This window comes from Monodelphis domestica, chromosome 4 (genome assembly GCF_027887165.1).
Source record: "Monodelphis domestica isolate mMonDom1 chromosome 4, mMonDom1.pri, whole genome shotgun sequence".
NCBI lineage: Eukaryota > Metazoa > Chordata > Mammalia > Didelphimorphia > Didelphidae > Monodelphis > Monodelphis domestica.
The window spans coordinates 328,662,349-328,679,704 of record NC_077230.1 but is presented as its reverse complement, the minus strand read 5'-3'; the positions used below and the strand labels follow the sequence as shown (position 1 = coordinate 328,679,704).

General features: G+C 35.8%; 1 protein-coding gene across 1 annotated transcript in view; it reads left to right on the top strand.

The window, feature by feature from the left end:
- Window positions 1–695: 695 nt before the first annotated feature.
- The window catches only part of EED (embryonic ectoderm development), a 33,874-nt gene continuing 17,213 nt past the window's right edge, over window positions 696–17,356 (top strand). The window contains exons 1-4 of the mRNA XM_001376730.5: window positions 696–1,010; window positions 7,912–8,064; window positions 9,995–10,087; window positions 12,312–12,377. Coding sequence (XP_001376767.3) covers window positions 897–1,010; window positions 7,912–8,064; window positions 9,995–10,087; window positions 12,312–12,377 — 426 coding nt within the window. The 5' untranslated portion in view covers window positions 696–896. The remainder of the gene's footprint in view (window positions 1,011–7,911; window positions 8,065–9,994; window positions 10,088–12,311; window positions 12,378–17,356) is intronic.

Sequence of the window (17,356 nt, the reverse complement as noted above, 5' to 3'; positions counted from 1 at the left end):
GGCTCCGAGCATTGGGGCAGAGCCCGCACGGGTGGGCGGGCTCAATCCAACTACGGAGGCCGGGTCATACGAGCATCCTCGCGCATGCGTAATTCTTCGTGGGTAACTTCTATTTTTTTTCGGTGGAGGATTCGAAGGATCAATACGATAGATTCTGTACTTATGTTTCTCCATAGGGAATTAGATCGCATCGGATCAGGGAAACAAAGTGTTATGAATACTGCGGTGCCGAAAGTATGACTTCGAGCGCTCGCCTCCTCTCCAAGAAAGAGAGGCATTTCTCCTCTTCTTCCCCCGCCGTAGGAGGTTGAATGGTCTGGTCTATTTCGGCGGCTCTCAGCCTCCTGCAACCCGTCAGGGGATCCAGGGTTTCGGCCAATTGCGGCTGAAACGGCTTCGGGAGGCGGAAGGGTTGAGGGAAAGTCTCTTTCATTCCCGCCACTCATTTTCAAGGTGGTGGTGAGGAAGGGGGAAAGAAGGACCAGGTTTTAGAAGGACACGCGGGAAAGAGCTCTCGAAAGCCCGCGGACCCACAGCGCCCTTTCGCGTGAACGGAGCCGGGCGCGGGCGGTGGGGAGTTGGTGGGGGTGCTAGGGTGAGCCAGGGAGAGGCAGGGGGAGCCGCGAGGGGAGGGGGAGCGGAGGCCGCGCGGGCGGGCGCGCGCAAGCGCGCGCCCCTTTTTCAGCAGTGTGGCGGGGCCGCACGCCCGCCCGCCTCGGCGGCTGGGCGCGGTTTGCGACGGTGGGGGGGCCGGAGGAGGCGGTAGTGGTGGAGGAGGAGGAGGAGGAGGCGGCGGCGGCGGCGGCTTTGCGGCCGGCGCGGGCCGGGCTTGCTTGACGGCGGTGTGGCGGAGGCCGCGGCCGAGGCGGCAGGAGCCCGGAGGGAGGCGCAGGAACATGTCCGAGAGGGAAGTCTCGACAGCGCCGGCGGGAAGCGACATGCCTGCAGCCAAGAAGCAAAAGCTGAGCAGCGACGAGAACAGCAACCCGGACCTGTCCGGAGACGAGAACGTGAGTGGCTTCCGCCTCTGGGCGCGGGTTTGGGGATCTGGGCAGACCGAGCCTCCAGGAAAGCCTTTCATTCAGGCTCCTCCGTGGCCCCAACGTCCGCGCGGGACCAGTGTCATCCCGCGGGGTTGCGGCCGTCTGCTGAAGAGGAAGCTCCTCTGGGCTGCTGGGAGAGGGAGCGTCGGGAAAAGCGGGGAATGTGTATGTGTGGGGGGGTCGTGCTTCCTCACGGTGGGGGGGGGGCACGGGTAGGAGAATTTAGAGAGGAGACAGTGACGGTGTGTTTATCCCTTCTTCCCCCCCCCCCCCCTCCTCCGGCCTCTTTGGGAAGTATTTCTTTCGTAGGGGAGGGCTAAGGGGCAAGCAACTTCACCTGAGCTACAACTCCTTCCCCCTTTTCCCCTCAAGGATGGAGGAAGCATGTGGAATGCCCCAGGTCGTAGCGGGTTGTGTAAAGAGGGCAGGATGTTCAAGCGTGGGCATGAGGCTTATCGGTACCCTGGAGGGGAGTGTGAGGGATAGGGCACTTGTGTTCGAGGCGAGAAGTGGAGTTTGGCGTGGACTTGACAGGTCGTTCATCTCGCCCAGAACTTTGCCGTTCACATAACTACTTCCAACATGCACTTAACAGTTGAAGAAACTGGAGCCCAGCAGATTCAAGGGATTTGGCTTATTTATGGTATCTGGATGAAGAGAACAAGTCGTAGAAGATCTGAACTACAGAAAACTTTATTTAAACTAAAAGAAAGTTAGTGTTAGGTACCCCCCCCCCCCAACCATCCCTTCCATCTTTGAGAAACATTTTCCTCCACAAATTAAAGTTTTTGTCTCTAGCAGGTGTTATTCTCATTACCCCTTCCAACTTTTAATACAAATTCTTCTTTCATTGCTGCTCTCATCTTTTATCCTTAGCTTTGTACTGACTGTCTTCCATTCCTGGAAAATATTCTCACCTCTACCTCTTTTCACCAAAGCTCAAGTGCAAGCGGAAACCTTTTCTGAAGCACAGCTGACTCCTAACAGTTTCTTGACCCTTGACCTTCAAAATTTACTCCTCGATCATTTTGCACATATATATGTATATGTATACTGTATGTGCATACAACATAGCAATGTATATATATACTCATACATGCATTATATGAATGTCTACACTTGTCTTAGCTAGATTATATACACATTGAGAACAGACATTTTAATTTAACCTTTGTGTTCCAACAGCTAGCACACTGCCTGGCACATATAAGATGCTCAATAAATATTGATTGATATCAATCAAAAAAATTGATTGAAGGGACCTTAGAAGTAATTTAATACAGCCCCTTACTTTGACAGGTGAGGAAATTGAGACCATAAAAGACGCAATGATTTGCATATGGTTACATTGAGACTTAAATCCATGTCCTGTGGTCCAGATTCATCCCTTTTTCCATTCCTCACCCTGAACAGAAGGAAAGAAGATTCATTTAAATCTGAGTAATAAGGAATACTGTGTAAAAGAAATTTGGAACCTTCAATAGGTCACTGGGGGAAATAGGTGGTTTTAAAGAAGCTATGAACCCTAACTTAATCTAGGAGATAAATGAGTTTTTCCTTGGCATTCTTATGTCAGGCAGCATAATAGTGGATAGAGAGCCAACCTCAAAACTGATTCTTGACTGTCACCCATTGGCTTGTAACTCTAGGCAAATTGCTTAACTTCTTAGTGCTCTAGGCAATTCTCAAAGTAAATCACTGAGAAAGTGCCATCCTGCCTTGGTAAATGGAATTTATTCACCTGAATATTCCCTGTGCTAGGGAAATCACAGGACAGGCCCTCTCTTTTTTGTTCAGTTTGTCTATAGTGAACTATGTCTTGAAGTCATTTTGGTGTTTATTTTAAAGCAACTGATTTTTCAGAAGTGCATAGATAGTGTCTTTAAGTATTTTAAGTCAGTCTCAGGTTTTAGTTTTTGTGGCTGACAAAATCATGAAAGCATTCAGACTTAAATTTTAAAAAGTAATTTACAATATAAAAATGTACACAGCAAAATTTTGGGAGTCTTTAGCGTTGTGTTTTTTAAGTGTAGTGTATAGTTGTGTAGCACCCCAATTTCTCAGAATTTGTTTTTGATTCTAGATTTGTTTCTATTTTAAGGAACCAGTAATTATTTTTAGAAGTAAATTATTTAGTCTCAGTTCTTCAGTGAAAGCAAAATGAGAATAAAACTACACAGCTATGGGAATAATACAAGATTGTAAGCAAGAACCATTTCTTATACTGCTACTTTTATTTTCCCCTACAAACTTGACCTATACTGGGTACTGGGTAAATATTTGATTTTCTGGGTAAAAATTAGTACACAAATGTGAAATGTATTTAAAAGTTCCATACAAAATGCAGGTCTGACTATCACTTTCTTGCCCTTTAAACTTTAGTGGCTCCCTGTGAACTAACATTATAAAGCATTTTTATGGCAGAATATCCTGATTGACAATAGCATTGAAGAAGAAAGGCAGAAAAATAGTGAATGAATTCAATATTGTCCTAGGATATTTACTTGATTTTTGGATTTCTGGAGGACTTAGCTATGTTTTGTTTATTTTGAAAACTTAAAAGGTTATTCATGGTCAAAAGTAGCCATGAAATTCTCTAGGGATTTCTGCTAAAACATTCCTGATTTTCCATTTTTTTGATCTTTTGGTATGGAACGATTTTTGATACTTGTTTCCAGTTCTGCATTCCTTTGACCCTGTTTTCCTTTGTTCTAGCAACCCGTTTTGTGATTTTTGTGGTCTTGGGATTCTATTGCTGATATTCTAATGTTCTTGATTACATACAAATGAGGGTCACGTTTAGAGTTGGAAACGGATTCTAAGATCATTTAGTCCAATTCCCTTATTTTATTGATGAAAGAATTGAGGCCTGAAGAAATTAAATGACTTCTTTAAAATCACAGAAAAATGTACACAATAGAACTTGGACTCAAATCTTAAGTTCTCAACTTCTAGCCCCATGTGCTTTGCCCTCTCCAACTCTGCTTTGACAGCAAAGCATGAGATTTGCAGATAAGTACTTTTTATTTTAGACTCAATATTCTAATTTTACATTTAATAATTAGTAAACGATTACTGACTGGTCACTGAGTCAATATTAGAATCAAACCTAGCAGGTTTGAAAGAAAAGCAAAGCTGTATGTTAGAGAGATAGGTTAGGGGAAAGAATAATAGAAGGGTGAGTAAAGAATGAAAAGAAATAAAATAATTTTATAATTCTTAGTTGATTAAAAATACAGTGCTGTAGATTAAGAAAAAAATGCCAGAAAATTTCCAGAAGGGAAAAAAAATGCCAGAAAATAGAAAGTATAGAAATCTGATGATAGTTGCCTCAATGGAAAGCCAGTCCTAATCTATTTACTATATTTGGTAAAGTAACAGACTATTCAGTACTGTAAGCATTTATTGTTCATTTTAAATAAAGGGACAAATTGTAATAAATTCACTAACATTTTGTGAGCAATATTCTGAATTAACCATAAGGTACTAATTTTGTCATTTTATAACCTTTTAGCTTATAGGAAGTAAGACAGGAGAAACATTTCTTTTTTTAAAAAAAATTAATTCCTGGTTTAGTGGTAGAAAGCAAAGCACTGAGAATTAAAGAGACCTAGATTATAGAACAAGTTCTGGCTTAAAACATTTATAAATTTCAGAAACAAATGACTCACTCTGTTCCTCAGTTTCTTTATCTGTGAAAAGAGAATAATATTTTCACAGCTGTCCATATGTTATTGTTCAAAAAGTTGTTAGTGGAAACTTTCTTATACAGCTACTTTTGTATTTTCTCACTGCCTTGGCTACTAGTATACTAAGGACTTGGTAAATTTTCTATTAGGAGTATAAAATGAATTCAGAGGTGAAATTTATGTTTTGCATGAACATGAAGTGCAGGTCTCACCACTTCATTTTCTTGTTCTAAAAGGTTATTACCTCTGGGATAAAATACAGATCTTTATATTTAACATTTTAAACCTTTTTTAAAAGTCTACTTCTAATCTTATCTATCCAGTTTGATTACACATTACTCTCACCCCCAAAGTGCTCCACATTCCAGGTAAATTGGTCTAGTTGATAATTTCCTATATCTAATATTCTTTCCCTGGCCGTAGATTATGCTTTATCCATGGACAATGCTCTTTTAGCTCAAATTTACACCATGGATCCCATAACTTCTTTTAAGCCTCAGAGCCCAAGCACTACCTCTTTCAAGAAGCCATTCCTAATTTACCCCTTCCACATTCTAAAAAGGCTTTATTTATTATTTATGTCATCGTTGTTTCCATTGGATAGAAAGTAAGTTCCGCGAAGCCAAATTGTCATTTTATCCATGACACCTGACATATATAAAAGATCCTGAATAAATATTTAATAAATATAAAATGTTTTCTATTTATCTCACACCTGTACCTTTTTCCATTGAAAAGTCAAGATCATAGAAACAAAAATAATCAAGTTGACTATTGCCTTATAGAGAATAAAAGATATTGAGTTGATTATGCAAGTTCTTTTTCAGCTATTTTTTGTGTGACCTTGAGTGAGTTATAACCTCTTTGGGCTTCACTGTCCTCATCTGTAAAATGAAGGTACTACATTATCAATATCAGCAAGTATTAAGAGCTTACTATGTGTGCTAGGGACTATTTGGCAATACAAGTGCACAGAAAATTAAACCATTGAATACATTTTACTGAAGGAGACAAGTACATGTAAAATTATATGCAGTATAGATATAAAGCTAATAAAAGTTATAGTAGTTAAATACAAGGTTGTTTGGGAGGGAAGGAACTAGCAGTGGGGAGATCAGGAAAGGTTTCATGCAGTAGGTGATAGGGACTGATCAGGTCTTTAAACTTGTGAGAGCCACTCAATCTGTGATTCTGATTTTGACTCAACTAGAAGAAAAATGAATTTTTAGACACACAAGAAATAGCAGGGGGGAAGGGGAAATCTATAAATTGCCAAGTTACTAATTACAGGATATTTTAGCCAAAGAAATTGCCTACAAGTCCTATTTCTCAGTGGTTTCTAATCCTTTTGAGTATTGGGCACCTGTTCTTAACTTTAAAAAGTTTCAGACACTTCCCATTATAGTAGTTGTTGCAGAAGATAGGTGCTATTTGTCATGATGTATGAGTTCAGTAACACTTTAAATGTATTTGTATTTTTACAACAGCAGCAACATACATTTGAAAAATAGTAGAAAAACATGTATATATGAGAAGTATTATTTATCAAGTCTAGAAAAGGTATGTTTGCTTACTTAATATATAGGCATTAATGAGATATTAGCTTTTGTTATTGCAGGCCCCTTTGCCCTAGAGTCCAACCCTCCGGATTTAGAGACTAGTATGGTAGGTTTTAGATGTTTGAAAGTGAAAGAATGGGGGAATACTCAGGGAAAAGTATCATTTATTTTCTCTTATGTGCCTAAATTTCAAATTTCATTCCCCTCTAAAGAATAAACTATGTTTATCTTTTTTCTTTGAATTAGGGTGTCCAAAATGAAACACGTTATGGATTTAATGCCCTATGAGTTGCGTCATTGGGGGAAAAAAGATGCTTGCATAGCATATATTTAAGTTAAAATTAATTTTGTCTTGTATTTCATGACAGCCATTTTATTGGAGGACATATTGTTGTGAATCTCACAAAAGCAACTTTGGGAATCTCTAATTTAGGATCAGCAGAGGGTTTTAATTTAGAGAAAAGAAGCTTTAGCTTGATTCCACTGAGAAAATTTGAAACAAAATTAGCTAAAGTTGTATCAAAGAACAAACTTGGATGTTACGAACTTAATAATGGTTATTATTTTTGAGACATTGGATTATGATATCAAGGGCAATTAGGAAGCTGCCTCTATAGATGAAAGAAAAGGGAGAAATCTTTCTGGGGAGACTTAAGTTTGTTCTAGAAGGAAGACTAGTTTACTACTCAATGTCTAATCAAGCCCCAATCTTTAAGGGTATACAGATTTTACTTAGTTTTGAATGGTTCCAGAATACCATCAGAGCATTTTGATTTTTCTTAATATTCTTTCACTCTTTCTTCCCTCAAAATAAATATACATGTGCTCCAATCACCAAGGATTTCTTTAAAACTTGAATCACTTTTAAGAGCTTGAAGGAAGATTTAAGAAATTAGAAGAGATGTTACCTTGTTGACCTCACTTTGGGAATTTTAGTATTCCCATATCTGATATATTCTTTAAATTCACTCATTCCTGGTCACTAATTTGAGAAAGTTACACCAGGAGTACTCAGTGTAGGCTTCAGTCATAAATATCTTTCTGAAGTACAAGCCTATGAACTAAAACTGTAGCAGCTTTTTACCAAAGACTTACTCTCTCTAGAACTTAAAGATTGATTTTTTACAACTAACTCCTATTTTTATTTTTTTGTGTGTTTGTCTTCCACTTTTGGTGTCTTTGATTCTTTGGCTTTAACCCACTAATCCTGGATTGTGGCTATAAAGAAATATTAGGTAGAATTTTTAGCTATTTTACTGGTTTACTATATTGATTGGTTTGGGAAATATGACTACATCATTTTATTCATTTTACATATATAGAATTTGAGAAGGAAAAGTTAGATCACTTAACCAAAAAAATCTGAATTGGGACTAGAGCACGGCCAGGTCTCCTGACTCCTAGTACCTACCGTTGTATTATCTTGTATTGCCTTTTCCACTCATGTGTAGTTAGTCAAATTTTAAACTTAATTTGAGATATCTTTCCATTTTTGCAAACCTTGCTAATGAATTATTTCTTTAAGAATTAAGAATGATTAGTCCCACAAGAGCAAAATGACATTTGCTTCTAAATACAGTACTATAGTTTTTAGTTATATTTCCCAATTTGCTTTTGCAGGATGATGCTATCAGTATAGAAAGTGGCCCTAACACTGAACGACCTGATACTCCAACAAATACCCCAAATGCCCCTGGAAGGAAGAGTTGGGGAAAGGGAAAATGGAAGTCAAAGAAGTGCAAATACTCTTTCAAATGTGTAAATAGTCTCAAGGTATGTGGAAGAAAAGTATAGCCGTATGAGCTTGAATTATAGATTTGAAAATTGTTTTGTAATGGTTAATGCTTTATATTCAAAGTATCCTATCAAGTTAAGATTACTTTGAAAGTAAAATGTATATTTTCTAACTTAGGCTGCGTTTATTATAATTTTATTTAGAATGGCCAAATTTCCTTCCTTAATACGATGTTTTTGAAAACCCTTCTTGCTTGGCACCAGCTAATTGAAAAGACTGCCTATGATCCATTAACTTTGATTCAGCATACATTGAACCATGGCTTAATTTATATATAATTTTATTTTTTCATAGATTTCTGATGTATGGGACTGTATGTTTTTAAAGGGCAAGGTAGTTTCAATAGCAGTTTTTTTTTTTCAAATGCTTCTTTTTGTAGGAATAAATGGCATTTTAATTATGCTCAGGTTGGCCAAATTTTTGTCATCAGCATGGCATTAGATTTTCCTTTAACTTTTTCCAAGTTAAATTCTGTGTACTCTTTCCCTCTTCTTTTCCCCTTTAATAGTTTAAATTATATAAATTTATGAAGCTAAAACCTAGGTTAGCTTTAATTTCTTAGTATCTAATTAATATACTTAGGGCAAGTGTATAGAAATTTATGGTAACTAATTTTTTTTGGAAACTATTTTTCTTTGGAAGTATAATTTCTAAATGGAATGACTAAATTATTTCATTAAAATGATCATTATACTTTGTTCTATGTGTTGTTATAAACATGGAAGTTCTGAAAATTATTTTTTGCTATTTAGGTCCTTTTCATTACTATTTAAATGCCTAGGAAACTAAAATGGCTGTTTTCCAGATGACAAGAAATGAAAGTTCAGTTTCTCTTTATGAAGTGGCACAAAATTTTACTATTTAAGTACCCTGAAAATGAACAGGAGAAAACTTAACTTTTATATTGCCAGTAAACTCCTAATTACCCACAAAGATTTTGTGAATCAAGTTGATAACCCTCTTTTTTCTTTTACATGCACTTAAGTCTTCTGTGTTGTTTTCATGAAAGAAATGATTCTTTTGAAGTAAACCTTTTTTTGGTCATAGATATGTTTCTTAATTCCTGATCTCAAGATTGTTAATTTTGGTAGCACATGGCCACCAGAAATCTACGAATTGTTTTAGATTTTATTCTATAAGAGAAAAGACCATCTCATAGTTGCTTGTTCTGAGAAAATAAGTGCTACTCTATAATCTGAAAAATGTAATAAAGATAAATTTTTGGTGAAAGTACCCAGCTCTGGCACAATTGAATGTAATAGCCTTTTCTACTAGTAGCAATGCAATGGCCCAGGACAATCTAGAGGAATTTAGGAGAATGAATGATATCCACAGTCAGAGAAAGAATTGTGAAACAAAAATGATTTAGAAAAATATATGATCGAACACATAATTTGACAGGGATATGATCAGGGTTTTGATGTTAAAGGATCTACTGCAGATATGAATAACATGGAAATAGGTTTTAAACAAATGATATATGTATAACCCAGTGGAATTGCTTGTTGGCTTGGGGGGGGGGGAGATCATGAATCATGTTACCATGGAAAAATATTCTTTTAAAAAAAAGTACCAAGTTTATGCAGTTGAAAATACTATTTTTAGTTATCTTTTGAACTTAGGTCCAAGTGTATGAATAAGTTATGTTCAGGTATTTTGGATAAATGTATAATTATTAGCTAATGCATATTTTGAGGGCTTGAATATTTTGATTCTATTAATCTACCTACTCTATTTAGAAATGTGTAAGATTGGCATATAGTTAAAATACTTGTTTTTCATCAGGTCAATTCATATGTAATACTAAATTTAAGTTCTAAAGGAGAATGTAATTTATTAACCATTTTTCTACCTTTTTAGGTTTCTAAACCATATTAGTTTTTCTAATGTTATTTGTTTTTCTTATAGGAAGACCACAACCAACCATTATTTGGAGTACAGTTTAATTGGCACAGTAAGGAAGGTGATCCCTTAGTTTTTGCAACTGTAGGGAGCAACAGAGTAAGTATAATGTTAAGGATGTTTTCTTTTCAGCTTAGATATTAAAGATAATTAAGATGACTAAACAGTTTATTAAATCATTTAACATTTATTAAATGAATATCTTGTGCTAGGCACTGAAGATGCAAAGACAAACAAAATGGCCCTTGACATCAAGGAGTACTTCATTTTGGTGGTTTTGTATTGATGGTTCTGAAATAATGAATTTTGTCTGAGATTTAAAAAACAAACAAACAACAGTTGGACATTTAAATTCCTTAATATGAATAAACCATACCAAGAAGTTTTCAAATTGAAATTGCTTAGTCAAACTATTATGTTTGGTTATAAACACACTTTAAAGCTCTTAAGTGAATGGATTTGGATGTTTCTCATTATTTAAGTCTCTTCAGTAGGTATGAGTTTACTTTGAAAAGATATTAATAGACAACTTTATTCTTGCTTCATTTTTTACTGTTTTCTATAAAGTGAAACGATATGAAGTAGATGCTTCTTGGTTATTGTCTAAGGAGATTTTCTGCAATTTCAAAAAGATCTTGACCATCCTTTAAAGCGGATTCCTCTAGCATGGATATTGAGGCTTCATTCATTATACCTGTTCAAGACTTTTCCTGATTGACATAGTTTCAGAATTTATATATATATTTCCCAAGATTCACCTCTGAAGTTGATAATGTGGGGTGAAATGCCATTTAGAAATTCTACTTTGCAAGTAGGATGTATGCCTCTTCAATTTCAGTTTTTACCTTTGGTTTTCTAACTCTTTCTAACTTCCTTAAAAAGGACACAGAGACAAAATAAGTTTCAAGCAAAGAATGAGACTACTTAGTACCTTTTGACTTGTGGGAAACAATTATGTTAAGGATACTTAAAACATTTTGTAAAATCTAGAATGGACAAAAACATTTTGCCACGCTCAGTCGATCATATAATTTTTTTTATACTAGACTTGCTTTTTTAATTGGTATTGGGAACTCCCTTAGCAACTACATTACAACTGATAGTCTTTGAAAGTTGCTTAGTTTACTGAGAGGTTAAGTGATTTACCTGGAATTATAATCTAGGCTTTTCATGCCAGCCGTCTATTTTATGGTGCCTCTTGTATTACTGGCAAAAGTCTACTTCCGATCATCAACTTCTGATCACGTATTTTGCTAGGCATCTTTTAAAAAACTATCCTTTTCAAAGCTCAACTTACAGATTTATTGATCAAACAGACTCTGCTCTGTATTTGGGAGATAAAAAGAAAAAGGTCCTGGTGCAAGCTGTTATGAGTAGAGGAAAAGAATTAGTTTAAAAACAATGTTTCTGTTGTTATATGTTCTAAAATAAAGTGGGCAGAATTGTATTATAACATCAACTATTATCTTAAAAAGTATGAACTGAAGGGGGAAGCTGGGTAGCTCAGTGGATTGAGAGCCAAGCCTAGAGACGGGAGGTTCTAGGTTCAAATCTGGCCTCAGACACTTCCCAGCTCTGTGACCCTGGGCAAGTCACTTGACCCCCATTGCCTAGCCCTTACCTTCTGGAGCCAATACACAGTATTGACTTCAAGATGGAAGATAAGGGTTTAAAAAAAAAAAAGTATGAACCGTGATAAGTTATATATAGGATCTTTGTTGAGTTCTCATATACTTTAAAACTTGAATATTATTGGCCCTTTCAGATTTGCAAAGTGTTTTACATAATTATCTCTTCTGATCCTTTTAGTCACCCTATAAATTGGGTACTGTGAAAATCCCCCTTTTACAGATGGTGAAAGTGAGTCACAAGAAAGGTTAAATGACTTTCCCAGGGTTATACAGTAAATGCCTGAGGTAGGATTTAAATACAGATTCTTGACTCTGAGGTTACTGTTCTGTCAACTAGTCCATGCTGTTCTAGAGATAGTATACTTAAGATCCAAAAAGTTCATTATTTGTTACCAGAATGTTTACTCATTTTTTCCATTTGGCATACAAGCAGAATTACTCAAGTTTCAAATTGTATAAGGATTTTATTAAATAGTATTTGAAAGATGGGGGAAATCTTACTATTTTTCACTTGTATTGTGACGTAAAACTATAATAGTTGACTTAAGACTTGATAAGAGATTCTGTTTTGAAGCAATGGTTTTATAATGTTTAATATGTTTTCTTAAATAGACCTCTTCAAAACTTGAAGAATAAATTTCTATGCTTATGCTTATCAAGATTAAATATGCCGTTCATTTTGTTTTTATCAGGTTACACTATATGAATGTCACTCACAAGGAGAAATCCGATTATTGCAGTCTTATGTGGATGCTGATGTATCCTTCTCTAAAGTACATCATATTTTTTGTGGTTATGTGTATTGACTTGCAATAAGGACATCATCCCTGCGGAAAAAAGATGCTCTAAGTTAATTGTTATTCTAAAATTTGCATTGATCTTTATTAATTTCTCTTTGCACTCTTCCTTCCATAACTTTATTGTTCCCCATATTATTAGATTCATAACATAACTGACAGTATAGTGTTTTAAAGTTTGCACAGGATTTTACAAACATTCTGTGATTTGCTCTTTTCCCAACAACAATGTGAGTGAGACAGGTACTAAGGTACTATGGGTATCCTTACCTATATTTTACAGAAGAGGAAATAGTATCAGAGAGGGTGTGACCTTGCCATGGTGCAGCCATTATCAGAGACGAGATTCTGCTTTGAGAATTTTAAATTTTGATCTATATTTGTTACTTTTGTTCTATGGATTTCTTTTCTCTTTTGATCCTTTCCAGAGTTTTTTATTGTTCTTTCTTGGGAGTCCACAGGATTCTGGATTTCATCAGGCATTAGATCATTTAATCTCTTTAAGGATTTAGTATTCATCCTTCCTTCTGGTTTTTGAATCCTCTTAGTTGATTTATCTACTTGTGTTCTGAATTTTAATTATGGGTTTCAGCCTTTTTATATATTCACTGGTTGCCCAAATTTCTGACTTATCCCAGGTGGGCACACTTATCCCGCACCCAGCCTTCCCATGTTGAGGAATATAAGATTCATCAGTCTAGGTCTCCCTTCTCCCAAGTACTCTTTGGTACTTGGGTCCCGGTGTTCAGTCCCCATTCAGACCTAAAGTAGCCACACGCACACTCATTCTCTTATCCCAATCTTCCCTTGATTCTTCTTTATTTCTTGTGGCTAGGCTGAATCCTTGTCTTATACCTCTTTGTAGGTGCGGAGGGTTTTTCAAGCAGAGTCTCTATAGTCTTGGAAGTTCCTGAACTTGGGCTAGACTCCAGTTAGAAGATTGCACTGTTTTCAGTCCTTCCCCTTCACTTCATGTGATTGCTGAGTCAATGGTCATGGGAAGGAGTGTTGTAATAGTATGTGCAGGGGATTGGGATAGAAATCCTTAAGATGGACCCAGACATAAATTTTAGAGTCCACTTGGTGTCCCTTCCAAATAAATATGTTGGCTAATGACTAAAGTGCTTAAAGTTAGTATTTTAAGTTTTAGACTTCCCTAGTCTTGCCTTTTTGTATTTCTGTCTTTTATCTGGTTGGTAATTGCTCTTTATCTAGTTCATAATTTTTTTTTCTTGTTTTTGGGGGAATGGTTAAATAAGAGCCTATAGAAAGTGACTAATGCATTACTTTACTAGTTACTGTCATAATATTCAGAATATCTGTTTTCTATCCATTTTACTCTCTTACTTATTTCTTTCCCTGATAGCTATAAACTCCTTACAGATAGAAACTGTTCTATTTTGTTTTTATCTCCTCAGAACTTAGCAGGGTACCTGGTATGTATTAGGAGCTTAATAAGTACTTGTTGATTGATTGAAAATGGTCAATAATAATATTGTGAATATCAGATCCAGGAGGCTTTGAAAAAGTTTCTGTTGCCTCTATCCTTCTTAAATAATATAGAGCTGTGGTGGCAAACCTATGTCATGCATGTCAGAGAGGGCATGCAGAAACTTCTCTGTGCACACACACCCATTGCCCACCAGAGTGTGTTACTAGAAAGTCAGAGGGACTTGGGGCAGAGCTGCTCTCTTCCCCCTCTCTACCATGCCTGGGACATTTTTTCACTTCACCTGCACCACAGCCCAATGGGAGCTCTTTCTCCATCCTGTTGGTGGTGGCATAGCACAGCACTTGGTGCCCAAAAGGTTTGCCATCACTGATCTAAAGCATTAACACTTCATGATAAAGTATTTGAATATCATCCTAGATTCTTTAGTGTGGCATTCCCAGCCATCTGTAAGTTAGCTCTGCTGGCCTGGCATTACATTATCTCCCTTTAACCAACTATATAAACCCTCAGGTGGTCTTCCAATCACTGAACATAGCTCATTTATTCCTCTCTGTTATGGAGAAAAAAACTTGAATTTGGAGTCATAGGACTTCAGTTTCCTCATCTGTAAAATGAGTGATTTGGACTAAATAAGCTCTTCTAAGAACCTTTTCTGTTCTAAAATGTATGCTCAGATGAGCTATTGCTCATATTACTCCTCCCTGGGAAATGATTTCCTTATTCCTTTTTGACTCCCAAATTTTGTGTATTTGTCTACTTCAGGTTATTAGCACATTAGTAAGTATAGACAGTTGAGTTCAGCATACATATTCAGCTCTAACAGTATCCATAACATACAGTCTAGCTACTTGATAAGTATTTTTGACAATTGAAGGCTATTAAAGGACTGGGAAATCAAAGACTGAATTAAGATTTGGGTGTGTGTTCATGTAGAAAAGATTGCTGCATAGTAGCCTTAGAGTTGAATAGTGATAGATAGATGGCCTGTAAGATCTTTTCCAGCTCTGACATTTCACGATTCCAAGTTGAACTTTGTCCAGATCAGTAACCTGAGGAGATGATATTGTTAGAGAAATTGAAAATAGAATTAATTGGAAAAGTCTCCAGAAGAATCACTTGAATTGTTTCTTGGTATTGATAATCACATTCTATTCTATTAAGTACCTACTATATTCTGGTCATTGGGTTCACAAAGATGAAAAAGGCTTTGCTTTTTGTTCTCAACTTTACGTTTATCTAAAAGGTAATAGAGCATATTAAAAGTGAGAAGATGAGCAGGAGAGAGACATGATCAGACCTGTGACTTAGGAACATTTTTTTTGTAATTTGTGTAAGGGAATGAAAAGAGGAAAAACTGGAGGCTAGTAGGGAAAAGAGATCATGAAGGATTAGAAGAATTAATTTTTTCTTTGGCCCTGTTACTTGATTTTAATTTGGCCTACATGAGGACTCAAACAGCAGGTTCATATATATGGTTAATATTGGTGTGAAAAAATGCCTTGGGTATGATAAGAGTTCTATATTAAGATCAATAATGTGTGGCTTATTAAATAGTGATGATTGCCTTGAAGTTATAACAGTTCTTAAAGCTAGAGAACATTAGCATATATGGCTCTGCTAAATCATTCTAAAACAGTGGTTCTTAAAGTGAGGTCCAGTGTAATTTTGAGGTCCCCCAGAGCCTTTCAGGGAATTCCTGAGGTGAATATTATTTTCACAATAAGAATTAAAGGTTGTAATTTCTAACATAATAAATGTGCTGTTGTTAAAACTCTTTTGGGGGGATTTCTCAAGAATTTTTAAGTCTAGAGACCAGAAAGTTTGAGAACTACCACTCTGCAAACACATTTTCCATTTTCCTATTTAAACAGTAAAAATGCTTATGGGGGGAAAATGGTTCTGGAACTAAACTTCAGCAAAAGTTTTTGAGATTGAGCAGGTAGAAAAGTGGCATATGAGTTTCACTTCAGACAAGTCCACTTAGGGAAATGTGGTATTCCTACTCTAAAGTAGAGTATGAAACATTTCAGTTCAAGAAAGGAATCTAGGAATCATTTGTACACTTTTTTGGAGCTTTTGGTTTATTATAATATTGTTATCAGAAGACCTTCAAAATGTTGATCATTGAAAATTCATTAGGAATAAAGCAGAAACATTTCACTTTTAACAAAAACTTGGTTTGTCCAACACATTCAGTAGTGTGCATGTTTCTATTTTGTGTGCTTCCAAGTTTTAGTTGAATTAGAGAGGTATTACCAAAGAAAAATTTTATAAATGATTAAGAGAGGGTAATCAGTGATTGCTGTGTTTGTTTAAATATCTGAAAACTAGGATTTTTCAACTTAGAAAGATGAAAGTTGAGGCTTTGGGTATATGGCAGATTATAAAAATTGAAAGTGATGTAGATAAAAGTAAATAGACATTTACTAAACAGAGCATTGGATTTTAAGGGCTGTCCCTTGAAGCTTGAAAGAATTAAGTTTAAAACAAAAGTAATAATTTAAACTAAAAGGTAAGGAACATTAAAAAGACATTACCTCCAAGAAGGTAGTATAAGCTGAAAAATAGTACCATTTTCAAAAAGAAGTTAAATGTATGAAGGACAAAAACTACTGAATTATTAAGGAAATATAGAATATCTTGTGTGTATGTCAAAGAATGCTATCTTTAGCCCTCCCACAAGAAAGTCCATTTTAAATAATCATATGCAGAATACTGGACTGGATAGCTCCTTGATTTTACACAGCCCATTTTTTTTAAATGTCTGTGACTATCTTTATGTACTGATTACATAAATAAATTTATACATTAATAATTTTAGCTTTATTCACAATGTGAATCACTATATATTTTTTTAAAATTTTAGTGACTTGTATTCCTCATTTTAAGGTTTTTTCTTTTTTCTTCATATAATATTTTTAATATTTTTTCCAGTTAACATGTAAAATCTTTTAACATTTGTTTTAAAGTTTTTTGAGTTCCAAATTCTCTCCCTCTCTCCACCTCTCTCTGAGAAGGCAAGCAATTTGCTATAGGCTAATAGTCATGCAAAATATATTTATATTAGTCATGTTGTGAAAGAAAACAGACCAAAAAATAAAAATAAAGAGTTTTAAAAAGGTATGCTTCAATCTGCATTCAGATTCCATCATATATTTCTCTGGAGGTGTATAGCATTTTTCATCATGAGTTTCAAGGTGATGTTTCAATATGATTTGTTTAGTGCTTATAAGTTGTTGGTGTAGATAATACATAACCCTTGAAAACGCAAAATTATTTGTTTTAAAGTTACAGTTCACAGAATTCTCTCATTTATCTATTTCACTATTCAAAAACTTACTACCTTGTTCTTAAGTATTCAGATATTCAGTACTCAGATGAATCTTTGCTTTCATCAGTGTAGATATTAATAATTCAGACTGAAGCCCATATATCTTTGCCTATCCTATATGTTCCTTGGTAAGTTCACCTTAGAGTACCTTGCAAT